This window comes from Setaria viridis, chromosome 2 (assembly GCF_005286985.2).
Source record: "Setaria viridis chromosome 2, Setaria_viridis_v4.0, whole genome shotgun sequence".
Lineage (NCBI taxonomy): Eukaryota > Viridiplantae > Streptophyta > Magnoliopsida > Poales > Poaceae > Setaria > Setaria viridis.
This window is the reverse complement of record NC_048264.2, coordinates 21,938,253-21,963,815: the sequence shown is the minus strand read 5'-3', so window position 1 is coordinate 21,963,815 and position 25,563 is coordinate 21,938,253. Positions and strand designations below refer to the sequence as shown.

Sequence of the window (25,563 nt, the reverse complement as noted above, 5' to 3'; positions counted from 1 at the left end):
GACCCCGAGTCCTGGGGTCGGGAGGGCCTGACCTCTGAGCGAGACTCCGCCTCGCCCGACCCCCGAGCGAAATGTTGGAGTAGTCCGAGGCGAAGTCGAATCCGACGCATAGTCAAACTCGAACTTGTTGACTTTAAAATCTTGATTTTTTCTGGTCAGGTTTTCTGGTTTCTCCTCCTGAGTGTCGACGATCTGGCGTCGGAACGATCCCGAGCCTTCGGCGACGCAGAACCAGGATCCAAAAATGAAGGTGGCGCCAGCTTCGATGAAGAAGACGGGCGTGATGATGACTTTCGCTATTGAGTTCGCGCTGAGAAACTCGACGAGTCCCCCTACCTAGCGCGCCAGCTGCCAGTGTTTTAGACCGGCAACCCGCCTAGGGGTACCCTAGGTGGTCTTTTATGCGGTAAGGGTCATCAAGAATCAAGGAATCAATGGTGATGCAAGGAACACGATTTAGACAGGTTCGGGCCGCTAGATCGCGTAATACCCTACGTCCTGTGTGTTGGTTTGTATTGATGTATGTTCTGGTCCTGAGGGATCTATGATCTAGAGTTGTCCTCGTGTGTTGAGGTCTTGGGTGTTAAGGTATGACCTTGAGATCTGACCTGCCGAGCTAGGTACCCCTGCCCTCCTTTATATACTCCAGGGGGCAGAGTACTAGTCGGATTACAAGGAGGAGTCCTAGTAGGAGTACTCGGGACTAGTCCTAGTCGGATTACAGGGGAATCCTAGTAGGAGTCTGACTTCTTCCTTCCTTGCGGGTACTGGGGATGTATCCCCGACAAGCCCCCGAGCGCTTCATAGTCGAATGCAGCAGTCTTCGAGTAGTCTTGAGATATTCGCCGAGTAGTCTTGGTGCTCTTCGAGTACTTTATCAGGCTGAATCTTTCAATGCTTCTCAAAGCTGCCATGAGGCTATGGTGTGCTCAAAGTCTTGATCAACATGATATTGTAATCTTCATGTATGGAGGGCGGCGAAAGTCGCACTCCATATGGAGTAGCCTGGGAGATGAGAGACCCAGAGGTCGGCGATTGGGGGAAGCCCTCGAGATTTGAAGCAAGTGATTTGTTGAACAGGTCGGACACCCCTCGAGCGTCAGGAACAACTCGAGCAAAAAGAACAATAAGGCAGTGGGTACACAAAGAATCTCAGAGGTTTTATTTAGAAAGGAAAAAAGTACATAACTTTTAAGTCTTAAAGGTAGAAACACTGCAGGTGCTCGATGTTCCTTGGTTAGGGCATATGAGTTTGGGTGGATAATCTTGTTTACGATGAAGAGTGTCATGGTCGTCATGGCGGCGGTTGTTGCGACGATTGTCGTCCTTGCGGTAGTTGTTGCGGCGAGGTCGCTTGTACTTCATCGGAGCACTGAGCTCTTTCTTAACAGTTCTGGAGACTGTGACGTGCGTCCTTATGGAAGGGGCATGGAGCGTTCATGCTGCCATTAAACTCTTCCTAGAGGAAGGTGGTTGTCCTGGCATGATCAACTTCGGCAGTGAGAGCCTCGGATTCATGGACGGGCTCCAACTGAGCTCCCATGCGGTTATCATGGTCGCCTTAGTGGTGATCGGATTGAGGGTGCCGGGTAGATGTGGACGTGGAGTGTGTTGACTAGCTTCGGGCTTGTTCTTCGATCTAGGCGTTGGCTACACGGCTACATGCCCGGACTCGTCGAAATAGCTCTGGAAGGTATTCCAGATTGACAAAGGCAGCACCCAAGTTAGCTTGGGGTGTGGTGAAGACATTGTGGCCGGCCTCATGAAGGTTGGACTGTAGATTATAGTCGCGTATAGGACGCCAGCGTCTGCCCCTAGCACCATCCTGGTTGGTGTTGTCACCATATTTGGCGCCCAGTAGGTCGGCGTTGGCGGCGGGCGGTGGCCGGCGCTGGTCACCTACTGCCTTGATTCCTATGTTTACAACAGGTTGGTCGCCATCTATGGGTGGATCGTTGGCGTAGACCATGAAGGCTTTGCGATCTGGCGTGGTGGGGTTGACGTCATTTCCATAGAGATTTGGGGTCAGGACGATGCGGGGGACTTGTAACTCACCACAGTGCAGAAACTGGGTGGGTTTGGGTGGGTCTCCATATTGAAGGACTGCACGAGGTTCGAGGAGAACGCAGCAGTCGAGTTCCTCAAACCAAAGGGGACGAGGGCAGGACCCTGCGTCAACCTAGTTGAGTGTAGTGCCACCTTAGAGAGATCTATGCACTCAGCGATTGTGCTGCTGATGCGATCTAGCCCCGTGATCAGGTCAGAGGTTGTGGAATCCTCTCGGAGAGAAAGAGATCGCCAACCTGCTAGGCAAGCGGCGTGATGATCCTTGGGTGGAGGTTTTGCTCCATCAAAGTAGATCCGATAGGTACCAAGCTAGCGACGGACGTCAAGTCGAGGGAAAGTGCGGTGAAGTCAGAATCCACCAGCGTGCTCCCAAAGCGGAGCTGGATCGGGTTGGCGAGGAAGTCCTTCATACTCTCCGGGAAAACAACGCCAGGACGGGATGCCATCAAGCTTGCTAGGGAGGACCTCACAATCACCCCTACCTGGCACGCCAACTGTCGGATTTATAAGCCTGACAGTCCACCAGGGGCTACCCAAGTGGTCGATTTGTTACATGGAAGGTAATCTGAGTCGGACTACAACACACGTTCCGTGATATCCGAGCTGATTTGAATCACCCAGACTCTTTGACTTGTACTCCAAGCATCTTCACGTCCTTAGCCCATACGCCCAGGTCGGGCGGGCTCACTTGTCAGGTCTGACCAGTGTCCTGGTCTGTAGGGACCCATGGGGTACCCGTATCCCTCGATAGGCTAGGGAACATCAGCTAGCCGTTGGAAAAGTGTGCACAGAAAAGCACACTGTCGGATGTTCCGATGGTCCTTCCTCCCCAGGATGTCGGAACATCCGGTCTCTCACATACCAAGATTTTGACCGTTAGAAAAGTAAAAGTGAAAAGTTCATCCGATGCTTCGTTTGACGGTCTTGAGCTGGGCATCTGATCATCCGGTGCTGAAGATGTTCTAGCCAAAAACCTCTCTGGAAGGAATTAAAGAATAGGATGAAAGGCCTCTGCGGTCCAAGCCTTTCATGTGATTTTGTAGAAGGCAACAAATATAGAATTGCCTATCACCTCTCAGGTGACGCGGGAAAGAAAACTGCGTCACTTATAAGAAATCATATTAGTGACGTGTTTTGACAAGTGCTGTGACTGATTAATAATCGCATGTTATTAGTGACGGCTCTTAATGAGAGTTGTCACTATTATGTCAATGTACTTGCTTGAGGCAAAGATATTAGTGACGGCTCTTAGTGACACGTATTAACCATCCGTATCACTAATGTTATATTAGTGACCCGTTTTTATTTTGCGTCACTAAATTGAGTGTCACTTATGTTGATTTCTTAGCAGTGACACTTTCAGGGTAAATTTCCTCGATACGACACTTTCAGGGTAGCTACCGATCGATCGATCACAAAACACTCGGCACACAATTCCCTTGGTGGTTGTTGGACGATGGTTTTGACAGCTTCTGGTTTACTATGGCTAGCGGCTGGCAGTTGTACGCGCTAGGGCGGGAGGTCGTTACCCCGTCCTCGTTCACTTTGACAAGGCCGTACAACCTCATGACCACGAGGTCAATCTTCTCGTTGTCCTTGGCGAAGAGCCTCTGGTCGATGTCATGGCCTACGTCGCCTGCGTGCCACGCGAACCCTCGCACGACGTATTGCTGTGGCTCCTGCGGCGCCAAGGATATGGACGGCGGCGTCAGGTTGAACTTGGCGATGAGGTCCCCTTTCTCGTCGTCGAACTGGACGGTGATGTTGCTGTAGTAGACGAAGGCGCGGTCACTGGGGTTGGCGGCCTCGAGATAGAACGTGAAGGTGTAGACGTTATCACCAAATATCGTCGATCTTTGCACATAGACGTCGCTTGGAGCGATCTTGAGTTGGAGCATTCTGGGGTGGAGCATCAGGAGCACCGCCCTGACGACGACAGCGGCGGCAAGCACGCTGACCACCAGTGCCACCGCGGAGCGCGCCAAGAATCGCCACCTCGTGGTCGGGCACACGCTCTCGCCGCTGCTGTCTCCCATGTATGCTGTTGCCTATAATAACCTGGATGGATGGCTACTACTAGCCAGTATGTTCGCGCGATCGGTGGTGGTTGAGAACAATTCGCACCCACCGACCTATTTATACATGCAATATAATCAATCGACTGTCGGTGGATGTATGCTCATGTGCGCACAACGAAATGAAATGATGCATCACTGCGTGCAATCGTGACGTCTATGGGCCGGATTGCAAAAGCTAAAGATTGATCGCATGATTATGTTCTCTTTCTAAAAAGGAAAAGATCGGATTTTCACTTTTTCTTTTAGCACCGTAGAATTAATTTGTATTTAGTCTTTTTCCTTCCCATGGGGTTTAGTGTATTCGTCACAAAGTGGTAGCCTAATAATTATTAGTACCATTGGAGTTCCTATACTGATATCGTCAGATCAAAAGTGTAAATATATTATATAATCAATATGTTTATTTGTCTATTTATTTATATATTTTTCTCGAACTGTCGACAAAAAACAAAAGCCTATTACAGCTCTCCATAATCAGTTTGTGGGCAATAGATCTACTATTGCTGCATTTTGACCGGTACTAAATGGCATGGCATTTAGTAACAAGTGGTACCGGTCAGGCGCCCGGTACTAAAGGGGTTACTGACCGGTACAAAAGGTCACTTCCCTAGTAGTGAGAGTTAACTCGTTTTATTACCAATTAGAAAGTACATTGCTGCACCTCAACAATCTCATAGGTCATCTCATGCAGTGCCACATATGACTTTTGCTGATGTGGAGGAGAGAGTATGAAGAAAGAGAAAGAGGTTATTGTTTGCGAAACAATCGGCTCATAGGCTAGATTTTAGGATTATGAGACTACTACTCCACCATTGTATGAGTTGTGGTTGTCCTGCAACTCATAATATTTTTTCTATGCAATAATTAAGGAAATAGGATTACTACGAGACAACTTAAAAACACAACCTATTATATAAATTGTTCGTTAAGTTGTCTGGTGAGGACATGACACACTTAGATATGGCCATTCGTGCTAAAGATAAGGTGAGCTCGTTCCAATGTATTCTTTTTAGTTATTTTGAGAATAAATTGCTATCTAAAAATATTATTATAATTAGGAACCATGGAGAGGACCATTAAGTACTTGAAGAGAGGCATGGAGGCGGAGAGAACCAGCAAAGCATCCCAGCCAAGTTGGAGGCCCACACTATATCGAGTTCGAGTCCACTCGGAGTTCAAGAGCAGTCCACCTTAAAATTGATGCCCAGATCACATACGGAGTCCGTTTTGGACGCGCTATATATGCATGAAAAGCTGAGAAGATACACTTTCCAATGGTACTGATCTCATATGAAAATTCCATCTAAGTCAACGCAATCAATATCATAACATCATAATACGGAGTCCGTTTTTGACGTTATATATATGCATGGAAATATCATCATCAACATCACAAAAAAATCAAATTTAGCAACATTAATATCATTGGATGCACTAGAATTAGTACTTGATCTAGTTCATCATGCACTAGAATACAAAATTCATAATCATAAACACAAACTAAACTAGTCCATTATGAATTCAGACAATAATATTTACCTAGTCCATATAATCTAAGATTAATAGGTCCACATAATCTAAGATTTATCAAGGATTCAACACACATAAACATGTCTAGATTACATCATATTAACCAAGCGCACATAAACAAGTCCACATAGGAACCTAAGATTGATCAAGTTCACATATATAAGAACCTAAGATTAAACTAAGTACTTATTTATTTGAAAGATAAGCCTATCTGGACAAAAGGTCATTAAGTTCATAACTATGCTGGTGCTTACATCGCCAGTGAATGTGGCCGCCGCTTACATTGCCACAATGGAGGAGGAGGAGAAGAGGATGCAAGCGGCGGCGTGTGGAAGGATATATTAGGGTTAAGGCAAAGGATAGGGTGAGGTAACTGAGAGTGTGCTGCTGGGCCTTATATAGATATATACATTCTAGTGCGTGCACTACACCAAACTGGAATTGCCTTGGTGGCTACGGATTTCCTTGGTGGCAAATTGAAGCCACCAAGGTATATAGCGTTTTCCTTAGCAGTACTTGCAAACAGCTAAGAAAATGTAATTTCATGGTGGTCTTTGCATTGTAAGTAGCCAAGGAAATTGCATATTTCCTCGACCGTTCTTATACACGGCCAAGGCAAGTGTGCATTTCCTTGGCTGTTCTTGTAAACCGCTAAGAAAAGTATGTATTTACTTGGCTGTTTTGTTGACCTGCCAAAGCAAACATGCATTTCCTTGGCTGTTTTGTGTTTACCGCCAAGTAAAGTGTCAATTTTCTTGGCAATTTTGTTGAGCCACCAAGTAATTGTCACAATTTCTTTTCGTATAATCCATACCGACAATGTTTTGTTAGTTGCCATGTCGCAGTTTTGTTAAGCTGTTTTGTTCATAGTCTAATCTATAGCTAGAAACTTCTATCACCCTAGGTTCTTAAACTTGATAGGGATGGCCAGTAGATGCGCACACGCTTACACACAGACAATGCTACTATTATTGTGCTCCAACTGACAACATTTCTAGTGGGACTAACATTGTTTGCTAGTATACGAGATCTTGTCTCATTGACGTAAGATGATGTGCTTGAGTGATCAAACACATCATATGAAAATAAATTGACAATGTGAAGACACTACAAGATCACAACAAGACCCAAGGCAGCAAGGAAAGAAGTCACCGTAGGGTTGAATTAGAATTATCCTATGAATTAAAATTGGTTCAAATTCATGTGAGCTTAATTTTTCTAGATAATTTTGTAGATCACTTCACAAGCTTTCCAACACTTAGAAGATCATAAAAATCAGAGTTCATAGCAAAAAATTAAGTCCAACAAGCGGAATGTTAAAATTTACATGTACAGTAAATTCTCGCGCTAAGCATCCGATACTCTTTTGAGTTTATTTTAATTCAAATGAGCCTGGGATTTTTTGGAAAAGGTTATAGAGATCGTCACAAGCTTTCCAGTGGATCCAAGATCATCAAAATCAGAATTTGAAGGAAAATGTTGTGATATCCGTGGTGTCTCACAACTACTGCTAGCACGATATTTTGGATTCGTACATGTGTAACTATTCGAGCCCTCCGTGGGCTATTGCCTATTGGGCCAGCGCAGTTGCGACATCAGTATCACTGATTTTGGCCGGTACGGATGAGCTGCCATGGATAAGCCATTGCAGTAGTGACAACCTTGGACAGTTCCCAGTCCATATCCATACATATATACATTGTCGTATTCACAATTTCTTAAAGGTATTAAGAAGTTAATTGGTTTAGTGTGAACGTAGCTGCTTCTATATGGCAACCGAGCTTGCAACTGAGTTGCTTCTTGAACAGTTGAATTGACATCCGGTGGTGTTTTTGCTCAAAGTTATTCAAGTATTTTTCTCTTCTTGAGGATTTCTTGTTGCGGAGCCTCTAATTTGAGATGTTTGGTCTCTTCATCATATGACAACGAGGCACCACTTGAGCTTCAGTAGTTGTCGACCTTGGTCTCTTTTGCGCTGGCTTGTCTATGGTTGCTTTCCTTTTTGAGCTTTGGTAGCCTTTGACTTGGCTTTCAGCTTCTAGGGTTTTTTTTAAGTTAGCTTGAGCTCAGGGTTGGCCTTTGTGGCTTGCTTCCAGCTTATTTTCTATTCAGTGAAGGGAAGAATAGGGCTACTTCCCTGTTGCCATTGTTATTGTCAATGACTTCTTGTACGTCAGCAAGGACCTCTAATGCACCCTCCAGCCTCCAGAGGTGTAATTATATTCCGGAGCCGATTCATAACTTCACCTCTTTTGATTCCATTTTCTCTAGTTTTTGCTCGTCTACACCGACATCATCAACTGTCGGAGTTTATTAATCTTAGATGAGAGAGAGAGAGAGAGATAGAGAGAGGGAGAGAGAGAGAGAGAGAGAGAGAGAGAGAGAGAATACATTGACTATCCAAAGCAGAAAGTCATAGGCACACCCCCAAACAAACACAGAGAGCTTTTGAAATTTTAATCTCCTGATTCGCGAGGCTTTCATGATCATTCCAGGCTAGGACAGTTTGTCTTTTTCTTTATCTGGCCGAGGTTCCTTTGGAACTGTCCTACCTTCTATGATTCTTGACAACTTTTCCTTTTGCGCTGGTTCATTTATTCTGTCTAAGAATCGAAGTACCTTTTCCTTTAAACAAATGCTTTGAGAGCGTCTCGAGTGGAGTTAACTACGTACTATCTATAGCAATCATACATGTCACTTAAAATAGCATAATAGATTGACATCCAGGAACAATGGCTACAGATCAAAAGCCCGGATTAATTAGGAGATATAGTAGATATATTGATTGTTTACTCTCCTCAGAGAAATGCAATTAATAAAGCTATATGACACGTGGACCCATACTAACTTTGGAAAAATGCAATATAGTGAATCAATTAATTATCAGAGACGAATGGTTAAAGATCAATTTTCCTATCGCGCCACAACGGAAGACTTGACAAATTAAGCTTAGCTTGCACAATACTAGGTGTACATTGTGGATGTTAGGAAATGTAGTAGTCGTCGTAGGACTTGACGTAATGCATAAACCAGCTGCATGACGTCCACACACATACAGGATTTCAAACACTCTATGTAGATGCGCTAGCCCATCATGCACAAACTCTTTGGACTTTTTGATTGTGGATGTGGCCGGGTTGGTGCACATCCGGTCGTTTCGTTATTTCGTGTACTTAGATTGCATCTATGGTGGCGCGCCCGCACCCTGCAGATCGATTGATATATGGCTCCGTTCCGTCCTGTCTAAACAAGCAGTTTCTTACTACCATACCTAGCTAGCTTAGGGCTGCTTGCCATGGCAAGCACCAGCAGCAGCAGTATCCAAGAAGCGGAAGCGGAAGCTCCAGCAAGCGCACAATGGAGGCCAAAGCAGTACGTCCTGGCGGGCATGGCCATCATCCTCGTGGCCAGTACCGTCACCATCGTCACCTCCATCATCCTCCGCCCCGCCCAAATCGACTTCTCCATCGCCAACTTCTCCATGCCCAAGGTGAACACCACAACGGCGGCGGAAGACAACGGGCTGGCCTTCAACTTCGACCTCAACGCCTACAACCCCAGCCGCCGCGCCAGGGTGATATACCGCCATGTCGTGGTGAGCCTTGAACTGCAAAAAAACAGCAGCCCGAGCGTGAGGAAGACATCGGTGCCCGGGAATGTGATAGACATTTTGCCGCTCTCTCAAGGGACGAATAACAGCACAAGCATGGGCGTCAATGGGTCCTTTGATAGCGTCTTCTTCAGTTTCTACAGTTCGGAATCGTCGGTATCGACAACCATCAAGGTCATTGCACAGGTCCAGTTCAAGATTGGACTGGCCAAAACACGGCTCTACAGCATCAGGGTCTTATGCTCGAGGATACCAAACTTAGGTCTCAGCATGCATCCCTCCGTTGCCAATTGCTCTGCCTGATTTGTTAATTGCTTGATCGATCGATTTGTCGCATGGTACCATATGTTAGTTATGTACCCATTTACTATTTACACTACAGCATGTTGATTGTGTCTGTGCTACTAGTTATGTTGCATTTGGCAAGCACCAGGATCACTCATGTAGTATGCGTGCTTAATTCTTGTGTAATTCCTTCTGTGATATTTCATTGCGTATGCGGTTGCTACTTCATTTGCATCCACGGATGAGAAGTAGCAATCGAAAACGCATAGCCGGCTTAGCCAGTAGAGTGCAAAAAGGGAGACCCAAAGCCAATAACTCATAGCCACATCCCAAACAGATACAAAAATAGTAGATATAGCTCTGAAATGAGATCTGGATACCTTATCAGTCTCCAAACTCTTGATTCAACTGTCTAGCTTCATAGTGATCCTTTCATGATCGTTCCAGGCTGTAAGGTCAGTTTTTGCTCTTTTTCTCATATCGAGCTTCCTTCAGAAGTTAGTTACGATGTTTGACATCTTTTTCTTTTCCACTGGTTGATTTATTCTCCCTAATGTGACTAAAGCACTTGGTAATGAACCGACAAAGAGGGTAAGGAGCTTTAATCATGCATGGTATGTACTCGCGAATAATTTTAACGCACGCTACTATAGAAAGGGTCATCTCTGTCCCCTAAAATTCACTATTGGAAAACTGAGCATTCATCTCGAGGCTCAGTACCGATTGAATTTTAGCCTGATACTAATGTGAGTATTAGTACCAGACCTAACGGCTAGTCCCTGACGAGGCTCCCGTGAACCCGTTTAGCACCGGGTAGAGGCTTCAACTAGTACCGGGTGAAGCCTCCACCGGGTACTAATTTGGACTTCACTAGATTGAAGTCCACCGCACACGTCCGCTCCTCACCGTCTTATCCGCACGCCTCCCTCTCTCTCCCGAATGGTGTAACACCCCGTCCTCCAAAGCCGCACCACCTAGCCCTTCCAAGGACGGGCACACGTACACATAGCACCCTACTTACACTTTCGTCCTCACTTCGTGTAGAAGGGTTAACCCGAAGGTGCTATGACTAGTGAATAAAGGCTTATAAGTTGGCTCCACACTTGCTCAACTATGATACTAAACATGCATACCTGCGCTCATGGGCCACTACTGGACCATCCAAATTTGAGCCAGATGTGACAAATGGCCCTCCTCCCTCACTTCTCCCCCCATGGCAGCCTCGCTTCTCTTCCTCCCATTCTTCCAAGCGGGGCTCTTCCCTCCCCTCATGGCTACCCCTCTCCTCTCCCCTCCGTGCGCCCCTCACTGCGACGCCGGTGAGCAGTGGTGGCGGGGCGAGGTGAGGCGACAACACGACGGTGGGGGAGCGCAGAGGCGGAGTGGTGGGCGACGGTGCGGGAAGCTGCAGCGGGCAATGACACGTGGAGCAGTAGCGGGCGATGGCTCATGGAGCAGCGAGATCTGAAGGCTGGTGCGGTGGGAGAGCGTGGAGGCGCGGTGGAGGCAGCAGGATCTAAGGGGTGGCGGCATAGCAGGACGAGGTGCATGGCCTCACCTCTCTCTCTCTCTAGGCGAGGACGGCTGGCGGCGCGGGGGCAGTGAAGCGTGTCACAAGGGCGGCCGGCCAGGCAAGGGGGCCAGCAGGGGGTCGCGGGGGAGGCGAGGTGGTGAGGACGAGGGTCGGAACTAGGCTCAGCCGGCGAGGAGGAAGGGCGGCTAGCGGTGAAGAGTTGGAAGGGCGGCTGACGGTGACGAGTCGGAAGGGTGGCTCTCTCTCTCTTCGGTGCGGGGCTCAGGTGCTATGGCGCCGGGGCTCAGGTGCTATGGCGCCGGGGCTCCGGCACTCGGGCGGACGGCGGCGGGGTGCGGCCGGGGCTCCGGTCGGGGGATTTGTTTTTTCTAATTTTTTAATACCCCTTTAGTACCGGTTATTTGATCCGGTACTAAATGACCCCCTTTAGTACCAAATATAGCAGTACCGGTTGCTGGTACTAAAGGTACTGAAGGTGGATTTCCCAGGGGTGAGTGGTAGTAAGGTGTCATACATGTGCTACTTCTCAGGCATTGGTTGTAGTGGCAACTCAGTCTTGGCGTCCGGCAAAGGCCTAGACTATCTCAAAATTCTGATGTATCTTGTTGATGTAGTATTTTTTTTAAATTAATAAAGCTTCCTAATTTGAAAAAAAAGTGCTTCAATGTGGCTGGATTGTGGGTCATTAGCTTATTGGTGCTCTTTCTGTCTTTTTTGGTTGTGTGCCCCCGGCAAAGGCCTAGACTATCTCAAGTTCTGATGTATCTTGTTAATGTAGTATTTTTTTAAATTAATAAAGCTTCCTAATTTGAAAAAAAGTGCTTCAATGTGGCTGGAGTGGTTCAGGTTATACAAAGCACAAAAGCTGTAGGCACACCCTAAGGAGGTGTTTGGAAGTGTGGCTTGCTTTGCCTGGCTAGGCTAGAAAACGTACGCCTAAAAGCAAATTTCTACCTAATATTAAAGCAAGTAAGACTTCTGCCTCTTTTTTTTCATCCATCCTAACAAGTGGTCCCACTTGTCATAGGGCTCTGTCTCTCTCCCTCCCTCCCGCCGCCGTTGTCCTCGCTTCTGACCACCCTCCAGAGCAGCCCAGCAGCCCACGTGCACTGCCCGACTGAATGCCGACCGCCCCCGGCAGCCCTGGCCATGCGCCGACCGGCTGCGCGCCGTGAAGGGCAGGTGCCACCGCATGTGGCAAACGAGCTCTGCTGCACGGGCTTGAGCTCCACCGCACGCAGGGGAAAGGGAACGGAGCTCCCCATGGTGGCGGCCATGGCGGAGGTGCATGCAGCGGCCCCAGGGCGGAGATCGATGGTAAGTTCGAGCTCAGTGACCGGTGGTTATGGTGGACAGAAAAATTTTAATCCATGGTGGGATGAGGCATGAGGATGCACAAGAAGAGATCAAAGGCAGAGCTGGATGTGGTGGAGTGATGCACAACGGTGATTTGATATTTGTGGATGCTGGCGGCAAGATTGGGCTAGCGAGCTCGGCCACACGCGAGCGGGGAGGGAGCTCCACTACGGGGTTCTTGTCCATGAGGACGAGGGGAGAGAGTAGAGGGCAGCTAGAGGGCGAGGGAGGGAGCAAAGGGTGGGCGAGGAGAGGGAGCAGAGGGCGGGTGAGCAGCAATGGGTTGGCGCGGGTGACGGGGGTGCGGTGCGGGGCGTGGGGAGGAAGAGGTGAGGGGAGAGGATGTGTTGTTTTGCAGATTGACCCTTGAAAAAATGATTCATTTTGCAGATTAGTCCTCAAAGGGAGTATAGGTCATAGTTTTAGGTATGCTGCTGAAGATGAGCTCAAAATTTTTCACAAAACCTTCTCTTCCCTTAAATATACATATGCTACTGGAGTTTCTCTTAAGAAACTCTCTCTAACTGCTTCAATTCTTTGAGGAAGCAACATAGCTCAGGCGATCGCCGTGGACCAGACCCAGCTGGAATCTCCGCTAAGAAAATTAGAAACCATGTGTGCCATAGTTTCCGTACCCGATAATGAATTTGCTTATTATCAGGCTCGGAGATAGTTTTGGGCTAGCTTTTGGTGAAGGCGAACAGTTATTTTGCCAGCTTCAGTTCAGCCCGTTTATCTATCAAGCCCTCTTGACCCCCTCCCGGCCCTTCCAACTCCTTGATCTGAATCTGCGACAGGAACCAACACGACCAAGACAATGATGAAGGGAGACGGAGGAGGCAGCGCGGAAGGCGCCGTCTGCAGTTCCACGTCCAGGATGCCGGCATGGACAAGCCGCGACGGCTCCACGTGCACACGGATACGCTAGCGAGTCATCTAAGTGGAGCAATCGAGCAGGGGTAAGTTTGACGGAGTTGCTTAACTATTTAGTTTATCGGAAATCCTGAATCCCTATAGTTGTGCAAGTTTTTGCATTAGTTGATGGAAGTGAGGTAGCCCTCACGCTGTGATGCATTGAGAGAGTTATTCAAATGAATTGAACTTCACAAAATTAAATTACATGTATCCATAGTATTAAGATTTTTTTTAATTTCTAGGTGCATATTTAATTTCCGAACGTTAGGGATCATTTATTGGCTTGAAAAATAACAAAAACATGTATGTGGGTGGACCTAACTCAAAACTGAGTGACGACCTACAATGCTTGCTACACCGAAATAGTGCTAGAATTTGAGGAACGGCCTGTGCCCTCACTCGTTGGATGGTGGATTCGCCCCTGCATGTATGGAAAGTCCAATAATACTAGAGTAAGAAAAGTTACACAACATGATAAAAATGTCGTGTGCTAAGCAATGTGGTTTCATCGTAGCAATGCACGGGCATCTTGCTAGTAAAATATGAAGTATTGACCAGGCCAATGAGTGGGGCAAAAACTTGACTTTTTGAACCATAAGTTGGATGGACGATCGGTCTTGCACTTGTTGGTAAGACCATGAACTTGATGGTAATGGTTGATGTATAGGCAGAGAGGATTGTAAGACCATGAACTTGATGGTAACGCAAGGCACAAGACACAGATATTTATACAGGTTCGAGCCGCCAGTGTAGTGTAATACCCTACGTCCCATTTTGAGGATTGTATTGCATCCTGCGCTCAGTTGTTGGTTGTTGTGCTGAGGCATGGGATCTGTTCCCCTCCTAAGGGTACCCCTACCTCCTTTTATATACTCCGAGGGGTAGGATTACATGGTAGGACCCCTAGTCGGTTACTATAGATGAGATCCAGTCGGATTACAACTGCTTACAGTCGGATTACAACTGCTTACAGGGAACAAATTTTACCTTCTTTATCAAGTCGGGTCGGCCTATTAGTGGTCGGCTGGACCCTCCATGAGGGTACCCGGGTATCTATGCCCCTGAGCGGTGTGGGGTTGAATGACAGCCCGACATGAATGCCGAGTTGAATAAGCTTCGCTCGAGTGCTTTCATCGTCTCGTTGCTAAGAAGCTGCCAAGTGCTCAAAGAAAAATCCTTGACCTTAGAGTCTTTGTCTTGTGAAACGCCATGGACGCACGTCAAGTGATATCCTATGCCCAGCCTCCGAGCCCCCGAGCATGAGGATTAGCGGAGCCACGGAGGCATGCCGAGTCGCCTCCCGCATCCAGCCTTCGAGCCTAGGAGGTCGGCCTAGTGGCAGGAGGCACAACAAGTCGTCTATGGCATCCAGCCCCCGAGCCTAGGAGCCGGCCGAGTCGCAGAAGCGTACTGAGTACTAGAGTAAGAAAAGTTACACAACATGATAAAAATATCGCGCGCTAAACAATGTCGTTTAACCGTAGCAATGCATGACATCTTGCTAGTAAAATATAAAGTATTGACCAGGTCAATGAGTGAGGCAAAAAGTTAACCTTTTGAACCGTAAGTTGGATGGACGATCGGTCACCGTGGCTCATCGAAACACATCCGTTTGATTACTAATATGTATGATTTGGGTATTGGATGAATCATGACGAGTCGTTAAACATAGACCATCGGACGTGGGTTAGGGTTTCTTTTCGAAAAAAGAACCGAACCCTTCTCCTATTCAGCCACCACTCCCTAATTCCCATCGTCGCTGCCCCATCCTTTTCTCCAGCTTCCTGCCGCCGCCGTTGATCCCGCTTCCTGCTGCCGCCGTTGAAGCTTGCGTCGTGTGGCTGCCTACTGCTGCCGCCTGGTCCATCTCTTTGAGGCTGCTGCTTTCCTACATCTGGTTCGTTTAGGGGCCCTGTGGTCTGCGGCCCTCATCTCCTGATTTCCTCTCGAATTCTTCCTCCCATGCGTTCCTTTGGTCCTGATTGCTCTCTGCTGCTTCTTGTGCAATATTATTGCTACCAGGGAGGGACCAAACTAGCGTGGGGAGGGGGGAATCAGGCAAGAGAAAGGTGCAGATGCAGGGGATAGAGAAGGGAGGAAAAGTATTATTCCTCCATCGATTCTTGATTCTTGTTGCTAAGGTAAATTTCCAATTTGTCCTAGATGCACAGAGGTTGGTCTGGATGCTTCAGGTTATAAACGAAGCTTGTTTCGGTGGACTGAATTAATTCGTACAGCAGCCTTCCTTTCAAATCTGGAAGCAATTCGTCTAAAATTTTAGGAACTCATTGATACAAAAGTTGTAGGTTTCATCGATATCTTTCCAATGGCGCTGGTTTCATTCCAATCGATCAGCAGTTTAAGAGCAATGGCCAAAACAGTGCAGCTGCCTACCCATGGATGTTTCTGCGCAGGAATATGTTTAACTATTTTGCACTTAGTTAGATTCAATATTGGTCCCGGTCACCCATAGGAAAGTTGCTGGAAATTTTGTGTAGATATCCAAGACGTGTTCATTTTCCACATTTGGTTAAGTGGATAAGAAGTTATGATTAAAACAGTAGGTCATGCAGTAACTTAGGGAGTAACTTAGGGGGTGTTTGGTTCCACGAACTAAAGTTTAGTTCTTGTCAACCAAAGTTTAGTTCTTGTCACATTGTTTAGATACTCATTAGGAGGACTAAACATGAGCTAATTATAAAACCAATTGCACAGATGGAGGCTAATTTGCGAGACGAATCTATTAAGCCTAATTAGTCCATGATTTGACAATGTGCTGCTATAGTAAATATGTGTTAATCATGAATTAATTAGGCTTAATAGATTCGTCTCGCGAATTAGCCTCCATCTGTACAATTTATTTTGTAATTAGTCTATGTTTAATACTTTTAATTAGTATCTAAACATTCAATGTGATAGGGACTAAACTTTAGTCCGTGGAACCAAACACCCCCTTAGTCAAAACTGCAGAATATTAGAGAAGTGGCAATTTAGAGTTTGGGCAAGTAATTTCTTCTATTAAATAGACTTGCGATCAGTACAGACTAGTTTCTAAGTGCGATTTTGCTCCACAGGTTTGGAGAGTTCTGGAGCTGAGCGAGAGGCGTCGGTTCCCGTCTAAGGTTAGGGCAAGTGCATGATGAACCTGTGTGTTGATAAACTTGCTCTTTGGATGTTTTCTTGTGCCTTTCAATTATGTTGTCCCAAGTTCATGTTCATGCTATTCAAGTTGTATTATTTGATTCCTGATCCATAATTCAAGTTTCAAGTTACTTCTTTATATTTTTTATTATGTTTTGCTTCTGATTTGGTGGTACTTGCTGAGTATTTTTACTCACCTTTGTGTTTATTTAGTTTTTAGGTACCAAATGACCGCGAGCATGCGTGGGAAGTGGGAGTAGCATTCATCCAGAGCACACACGTTTAATTATACTTATTTTTAGTTAAATCCATTCATTCAGTAGAACCGTAATTAGTTAAGTTGGTTCCTTTATCGTTGGTTGATGGTGGAACGTCTTGGGGTTGATCCTAGGGAAGGGCTGATGCTTACTTATTGCTTATATGTTATTCATATGGTTTACTTGTGGTTGACAAGTTCGGATGCCCAATTTACAGGGGAAACTTTGTCAAAATTTTCAATAAATTCTAAATTTGTGTTTTAATTATGCTTTTTGTAGCCTCCGGGTTTTGGGAAAAAGCCGGGGTGTTACAGCATTACCTCAAGGCTTGTAAAAGCAAGTTTTTGCTTGCCGCTCGGAGAGAGCCGAATCCGCTCTCCGCAGCGGGCAAGGTGCAAGGCTTGCCCATCAAACAGAGGCTTCAAATCCGCTCTCCGCAGCAGGCAAGGCAAGACTTGCCCATCAAAGAGAGGCAAGGCAAGCCTCGATCGGCAACCGAGCACACCCTAAACTAATACTCCTCCCGTTTCAGAATATAGCTACATGGTCTAATATCAACTTTTTAACTTAGACCAAATATCTCTAAAAGTACTACCTCCGTCCTTAAATATATGACATTTAGGACAAGCTAATGAACTAATTTGCTTATCCTAAACGTCGTATATTTAAGAATGAAGGGAGTAATTCATTTCTAATAAAAAAGTTTACATATTATAATAATTAGTTTCAGGATAAATCTAGAATTTTTTGAAAAAATCTCAAAGTAGCTATATTTTGAGACTGAGGGAGTATAAAGATAATGAATTGATTTCAAATGATAACTAGCTGCTTTTAATAACTGATTCGACCAACTAGCTAGCTTCACATATAGTGATCCTTTCATGATCGTTCCAGGCTGCAAGATGACCCTTTTTGTTTGTTGGACCGATATTGCTTTGGAACTCCGTAGCTTCTATGATTCTTGGCAACTTTTCCCTTTTTTTTTGGTTGGTTTATTTTTTCCTTCTAACGAATCAAAGTACCTTTTTCTTTAAACAAATTCTTTGAGAATGTCTCCACTAGTGAAATAAACCACTCTATATCAAATGTACACATCACACCAAAAGATAGCATAATAGATAATACGATCAATGGATTAACTATAGCACACATTCTCCAAAGTTATATCGGTTCATATGATATAGAGATTTACTAATTTAATTCTTATTAGGAAACATAAGTAATCTGTTGATACCTCTCTTCATTAATTCCCTTGGCAAAACACTAACATAAGCAACCTTCTGGCTAACTACGGAGCCAGATGTCCGACAAGGAAGGAAACAAGCTTTAACCATTCATACCATGCATTCCATAAAATGGGAGCATACTGAAATCATCAGATCCTGGAGCAATGCATGGCTGCGGATTAGAACAGGTTCCATCCAATAATATTAAAAAACTCGCCAGCGGTGAATTGCGTTCCCCAAAGGAATCGAGATGCACTGACGATATATTATTCCTTTTTAAAAAAAGGAAAATCCAGATCTAAATTTTGCTGTCCTAGTTTTATGCCAAGATTTATGTTTAAGGATTGTGCCTATATATATGTGGTAAGAAAAATCAGCCTGACAGCTCTTCCAAGGACACCTGCATTTTATTGGTACATGCATACATAGGGTCTTCTAAACCACATGAGCCTTCACTCTTGTGTCTGAGGGCAAATATATATGGAGGATATATATGGAGGTATAAAGCCTGGACGAGTGTCTTTGTCCATCGCAAGAAAGCTCGGTTTCGAACGCTTTTAATGTGCAAAATGAATGCTTTGGAACATTAGGTACTTTATCGAAAGAAGATCCTTTTACTTTGGCCTCTGTTCATTTGTTCATACTTGATCACTGATGTAGTTCATACGATGCCTTGCTTTACTTTTGTTGTTTCATAAGTAATACATGCTAGAGGCAAACTATATTATAGAAACGGTCCACACATTGTTTCTTTTAGATGAAACCCTTCTCGCCTTTATCTTCATATATTCACTAGTAATTACTTGTCAAATCATCAAAAATGCTGACATTATTGTACCATATTTAATTAGAAGTAGCCTTCAAAACATTCATAAGGTTTACGTGAGTGCATGTGAACTTCTACATGTATCTTATATTTAGAAAACAATCAAACGTTCTACCGGAAAAAATACTTAATTATTTTTAACACAATTGCGCTCAAGAGAACCCTCGCGTGGGCATTATCCTACCCGCTTACTATATGTATGTGGGTGCGCGAACATCCTGCCAGGCAGCCATTAGCGAGATGGATTCAAGCTACCACTACAACCTATCGACGGCTTGTGACATAAACGTCACCATTTTCAACAACCTGACAGAGTCCTATAGCAAGCAGCTAAATGACACATCCACCTTGTCCACCTCCTTCATCATGTTCGTCCTCACTGCTCTCTTCTTCAACCTCAACCTCTTCAGCGGGCTCTCTCACGTCAGTGCCATCCTCGACCCCAAGATCCGCCTCGGCCTCACCTCGGCGCTCTCCCTCTTCCTCCCCGTCATGTCCTACCTCTTCTCTGAAGCCAAGAATGGCTCGGATGTTGGCCCCAAGTCCGAGCTCCCGCTGAGGGCCCGCTTCATCCTCATCTGGATGCTCCTGGTAGAGCTCCTCCGCAAGAAGGTGGAGGTGATCAAAATGCAGGGGTACTCCGGCACCATAGAGCGTGCCGGGCGTGTCCTCTGGCTTGGCAGCCTTGTCTTCTCCAACCTGCAAGCAACCGGCCGAAAGGCGATGACGGGCATCCTCTGGCTCCTCTGTGCCACCAAGCTGGTGCAGAGAATCTCCTTCACTGAGGTGGGGAAACGTTCTCTGGCCTTTGGCAAGAACGCCCGGGTTATCACCTCCTACATGGCTCAGGTGCTAGAGAAAGATCAGCAGGGCCACCGATTCCGACCAGAAGACCGGGACGAACTGCTGAAGGGATGCCAGTACGCGGTCATGGAAGAAGACGATTTGGTGGTTGAAGCCATCCCAAGTGGATACAGGCTCAGAGACGACGCCAACGTCGTCGCCACCGTCGGCAAGATCTGGGGGCTCCTGGAGACTGATCCTCTCCTCGATTCTCTCGACCGAGACCAGCGGTTGAGGATGCTCTGCCTGTCCTTTTCACTCTTCAAGCTGCTTCGCCGGAGGTTCGAGCGCCTGCCGGCAATGACTCCGGCAGAGACTCGGAACTACCGGGAAGTCATCCTGAAAGCCCTGTACGACGAAAGCACAAGCGCAGCAGAGGTAATGTTCCAAGTGACAAACGACGAGCTCAACTTCCTGTGCGAGTATTACCACTCCGTGGTCCCTGTCGTCCTGGCAAGCCCCTTCTTCTTGCTCGCCAACTACTTCCTCCTCCCACTCGTTGTGTTTGTCATGTGCCTCGTGGTCATCGTCCTGTGCAGCAATGGCGATGTTCCCTTCGCCTTTCGTAGCATAAAAGACGACGACTACTTCACTTTCTTCGGCATCACCCAGATGACTCCATGCCTCCGGCAGTTCTTCAAGTCTCCAGTAGTGTTCTTCTGCACCGTCGACTTCTCCATCACCTCGCTCCTTTTCCTCATGTTCATCTACGAGGAGGTATGGGAGTTCTTCGTCTTCCTCTTCTCCGACTGGTTCCTTGTGTCACTGCTCTGCAAGTACGCAACAAAACCCCAGTGGCACAACAGCCGCGCCTTCGGCCGGTCCATCCGCTGCATCTTGTTCGCACGAAGCCTGATGAGCCGTCCAGGCATCAGGTTCCACCAGTTCTGCGTGCTCAAGTTTTGCGGCCTGGCGATGCCAGCCCAGCTCTCGGTGAAGGTGCCGATCCTGCCGACGATCCCGGTGCCCAGAGAAGTCAAGCATTCAGTCATGGAATACTTGAGCAAGTTGCACGACCGTGATGGCAACCACACCTCTCTGACTCTCAGCAATGGGAGGCTCGCACTCGCAGGCCATCCGGAGCTCTCGCAGTTCTGCGAGAGCGATAGCGTCGCTGAGGTCATCCTCACCTGGCATATCGCCACCAGCCTCCTGGAGGTGAAGCATCCACCTCAGGGTAAGAACAACGTGGCGACGAGCCTGTCCAAGTACTGCGCTTACTTGGTGGCCTTCCACCCGGAGCTGCTCCCGGACAACCAGGACAGCGCGGAGCTCGTGTTCAAGGGCACGAAGGCCGAGTTGTATGACCTCCTTGGGTTCTGGGACTACTACCTCTCGTCGTGCGTGCGCACCCGACACCGCAAGATCATGGCCAGCAGTCCGGCAGAAGCCGCGGCGGCGGCGACAACGGTGGTGCAGAAGGGTGCGGCGCTGGGCCGGATACTTGAGAGGAAAGCTGCGCATCCTGGGGAGGGCGTGTGGAAGGTGCTGGCCAATCTTTGGGTCGAGCTCTTTGTCTACATTGCACCGTCGAGCAACGAGGAGTGCGTGGCCGGGCATGAGAATGTGCTGGCGAAGGGCGGCGAGTTCATCACTGTGCTTTGGGCGATGGCCACACATGCGGGGATAAGCCGCCCGGCCGACGCACCGCCGGTGGAAGTCGCGATCGAACGCATCATGGGAACAACGCGTGATGTTTCTGTGTAAACGAGAGGATCCCGGTTCATCTCCAACTATGATTATATTGTTGTGCTATGTTTGGCTTGGTTTGGTGTGCGGTAGCCTCACAAAAGTTTAATTGTTGCTCACGACTAAACGTGTATGGTTCATCGAGTTTCATCGAGGTTGCTTCTTGTGCATGTCTAGTGCGTGTCCTCTGTTTGGATATAACTTCAATCATTAAAAACACATTGTAATGAAATTTAGCGTGAAACTCATTCAATACACTGTATAGATATGCGTGCTTATTTACTTATAGCCCCATTTGGGGGACATCTAGCGTTCTCAGCTTTAAATCAGATTATCAGATTTAGTGCACGTTCAACCACAGTCTAGACGGCTGCCATCTGCAAGTCACATACACTAAGTTATCTGTGAAATATTTAATCTATTTGTAGGCACATAAATCATGATGATCAAGTGTAATTTTGATCTGTGTAGCCTCAAGGGCCGTCCAGCACTCCTGCTCACTTGTCACGCCGTTCAGCTAGCAAAGCAGATCTTTTCCTTTCTATCTTATCCTTTCACACGACCGGATGAGTCCAAGACCACCCATCTTCTTCGTTCCTCATCTCTCTCTCATGTCCTTGGTTCCTCGCGCATCATGGAGGGGTTGAGGTTAGGGACCTCAAGGCGCAGCCCCTCTCTCTAGCTCTCTCACAACCGCGCTTAGTGCTCGGTGCTTCTACAGGTGGCAGCGCGGCGCAACGTCCAGCGCGGCGCAGGAGGAAGGGTGCGGCGGGGTGCTGCCGGCGAGGTACGCAGGTTGTGACAGCCAGCTTCTGCGCGATGGCGGACAGCTTCGTGAGCGGCAACAACAAGCGACCGAGATGGGCGGGAAGCAGCGACAAGCAGCTTCTCCGAGCGGCGTCAGCGAGCAGTTTCCCAGGCAGCGACAAGCAGCTTCACACCATGTCTTCTTCCCACGTCGATTTTGCCGCAGGGGATCAAGCTTCAGCTTCGTCTTCAACAATGGTGCCGTACAACGGTGCTGAAGTCGTCTGTTTGCCTTGGGAGCACGAGCTACGGCCGTCTCTTCGCGAGACGACAGCGCGGCCGTCTCTCGGGTGGGATGAGGATCTTTTTGCAAATATGCCAGCTCACATATGGCAAATCGACACCCGTTGTACGTGCTCTTAGAGTCCATACCATTTTTTATCCTAGCTATTACTCCCTCCGTCTATGTTTATAAGACATGGTATGACTTGACACGATTTTCCAAATAACACTTTGACCATTTATTCATCTTATATTATATTGTTTATGGGTCATAAATTTACCATCATTGTAGAGTATATTTGATTACGAATCCAACCATATAAAGCTTACATTATAAAAATTAAAAAGCAATAGTCACATTATTGGTCAAAGATTGTAAAGTTTGAATCTTGATATGTGTATGCGCTTTATAAATAAAAACAAAAGAAATATTACTAATTGGAGGGTTTTTTTAATGCTTAGAGCAACTACGGTAAAATTCCTACTCAAAAAGTTAGATTGAGAGTCAAAATACTCACTCCAGCAAGAGGTTTTTTTAAGCTTAAAGCAACTACGGTAAAATTCCTACTCAAAAAGTTAGATTGAGAGTTAAGATACGCACCTCACTCCAGCGAGATCCTGCTCATATCTATAGAGAAGTCCCTACTTTCCCTTATCCAACCCTTCTCCCACTGGTGGAGAGAGAAGGCCCCTCTCGGTCGTTGGGTTGTTTCCCCCTCCCCGCGCCTTGCTCCGCTCCTCCCCTGCCGTTGCTCCGCTTCTCCCCCCACCGTTGACCTGCTTCGCGCGTCGCCGCCGATTCGATTCCGCCCAGAGCTCGGCCTCCCCCGTCGTCGGTCCCGCGCCCGCCCGAAGGCTCGGGCTCAACGCCGCCGCCAGGAGGTCGTGCTGCCCCTCCCCTTGCCGCCCAGAGCACGAGCTCGAGCACGCACGGAGCGCGGGCTCCCCTCCGCCGCCCGGAGCTCGGGCTCCCACTCTCCTTGCCACCTGAAGCCCGCAAGCACGGGGCGAACAGGGCGCAGGAGGAAATTGGCGCGGGGCAGCTCAAGCCCCGAGCGGATTTGGGCGGCCGGAGGCGAGCTAGCGCGAGAGGTGGGCGGCGCCAGTGAGCTTGAGGGATGCGGAGGCGTCGGGCTAGGGGCGGGCACGGGCGCTGTCTCGAGGGCGCCGGACTGGGGGCGGGTGTGTGCTCCGGTGCTTGGGAGAGGAGAAGGTGGTGGGGAGGATGGAGAGCATGAAGACGTGCGGAGGGGTATTAAGAAAACTGTCCCACTGACGAGTGGACCCACATGTCATATGGGATAGGGGCTCTACAGTTGGGACTTTTGCTAGAGTTGTGGCTTAGAATCAAGTTGGGGCAGCCCCTGTTACCCAGTAGGGACCTTAAGTAAGGACTATTTCTTACGATATTCGCTAGTAAATAATTTATACAAATTTTCATAAAAATAAAAAGTATTTGACCGATAAGCTCTAATTATTATATATAGTTATTGGATCTATTATATTTTCTATAAAAATATTAGCCACATCAGCGCTAGCTCCCGTCATTCTCTTTTGTTCATTTTCACTTTTTTTTTTCCTTTTCCCACGCGACACAGTACTAATCAGATTGGGTTGTGCCGGAGGTCTGATAGGAGATCTGGACCAAGGAAGACACGCTTGCTCAGTGAATTCTAACAACGTGATATGATTTAATTACCTTTGTGGAACGAAAAACTATTGTTGTAACTAACCTCCGTATAGCTATTCTTTTTTTTAAGGTAAATAAGGCTCCTACTGTGGTAAATATATTCAAATAGTGTTTAAAAAAACTGTACAGGAAGGTAGAAAAAGGATAGGAAAGATCTACAAGAAGAAAGGTGAAAACGACATCTAAGAAACAGAGAGCATGTGAGTTATTTAGCGTAAGGAGTCTGTCTAAGCAAAAGGAGCTCTCTTTATCACTCTTGAATTTGTGAGCATGCGACATCTTCTATAAGTTGATGCTTGTAATAGTCCATGGGCTAAGTTGGACCAACAATTTGAGTATCATGCAAGAGGCATGGTAGCTCTAGAAATAGTTCCAAATGTAAAGTGAAGAGTGGGATAGGCTAACTTAAATATCTAGCTCTAGGAGGCAGCAGCATCAAAGAATTTAGTGCTCTTGTCACCAAACATTGGCCATCTAATTGTATACCTTTTCCTCCAATACTCTTTTTTATATTTCAGCAGCTTCAAGATATGATTTTTGAGGATTTTCCTAAAACTGTTCTCTTGTCTGAACAGAGTTCTTTGTTCCTCCAACTTGTCCAGCACTACCAGAAAAGTGTCACATTCTTTGATTAATTTATTTAAGTAAGAGATATCGGGCCTGTTCGCTTCAGCTTATAAGCCGGCTGAAAAGCTGAAACGGCTGATTTGTTGTGAGAGAAAAACACTGTTTGGTGGCTGATAAGCCGGCTAAATAAGCTGAAGCGAACAGGCCGATCTTTGCACCATCTCTTAAGGACCCTTCACAATAGCTTAAGTTTTGTTATGATTCTTGTTGCATTATTAGTGGCTCAACTCCAAGAGTTTTTCAAAAAATTCTTCTCCAAAATGATGTATTGAGGGCTATTCCAAAATTTTCTTTCTCAAAAATATATCAACCCACAGCAGAACACCAATAACTACCTCCACTATTTAAAAACAGGTCACGTCATCATAATTGGGCCCATTAGTTGGGCTGCCCACCTCCCCCTCACGCAGGATCACCTCCCCCTCGTGACCTCCCTCCCCCTCACGATCTCCAACGCCACCGCCAGGACCTCTCGTCGCCCCTGCACACGGAGGATTTTGTCGCCGCCCCTACCTAAGAAAAGCAGTTTCTGCGATCTCCAACTTCAATTGGAGATTGATAAAACAGAATCATAATGTGTCGACGAAGCTTTCCCATGAATCTGGTGTTGGATTCACCGTCGTCGGATGATGAAGATGATTTGCTTATTCTCTGTTGCTCTAGCATAAGCAGCTAATAATTTCATTTGAAACCTCAATGCAGGACATTGTTGAGCAAAGAGAAGGCAAACCAACATTCAGAAAAAAACAATTCTGATGAAAATGTGAGGCATGATAGCCCTGTAGAATCCATTCTGTACACATGCAGCTTGGCCAAAACCATTCTGTCACTTTAAGAGGAGCAAATAATATCCATTTATA

General features: G+C 46.8%; 2 protein-coding genes and 1 long non-coding RNA gene across 3 annotated transcripts; 1 reads left to right on the top strand and 2 right to left on the bottom strand.

Moving 5' to 3' along the window:
- Positions 1 to 3,214: 3,214 nt before the first annotated feature.
- On the bottom strand, positions 3,215 to 4,163 carry LOC140221992 (uncharacterized). The gene has a single exon (XM_072291955.1). The coding sequence runs from the start codon at positions 4,101 to 4,103 to the stop codon at positions 3,480 to 3,482; it is 624 nt and encodes a 207-aa protein (XP_072148056.1). The 5' UTR covers positions 4,104 to 4,163; the 3' UTR covers positions 3,215 to 3,479.
- Positions 4,164 to 8,624: 4,461 nt separating this feature from the next.
- LOC140222053 (uncharacterized) lies at positions 8,625 to 23,719 on the bottom strand. Its single transcript, XR_011897605.1, has 2 exons — positions 22,988 to 23,719; positions 8,625 to 9,282 (listed from the first exon to the last, which is right to left on the bottom strand). It is a non-coding gene; the product is annotated as an uncharacterized lncRNA (long non-coding RNA).
- On the top strand, positions 19,043 to 21,527 carry LOC117846635 (uncharacterized). The gene has a single exon (XM_034727872.2). It carries the CDS (start codon positions 19,066 to 19,068, stop codon positions 21,373 to 21,375), a length of 2,310 nt encoding a protein of 769 aa, XP_034583763.1. The 5' UTR covers positions 19,043 to 19,065; the 3' UTR covers positions 21,376 to 21,527.
- Positions 23,720 to 25,563: the final 1,844 nt, after the last annotated feature.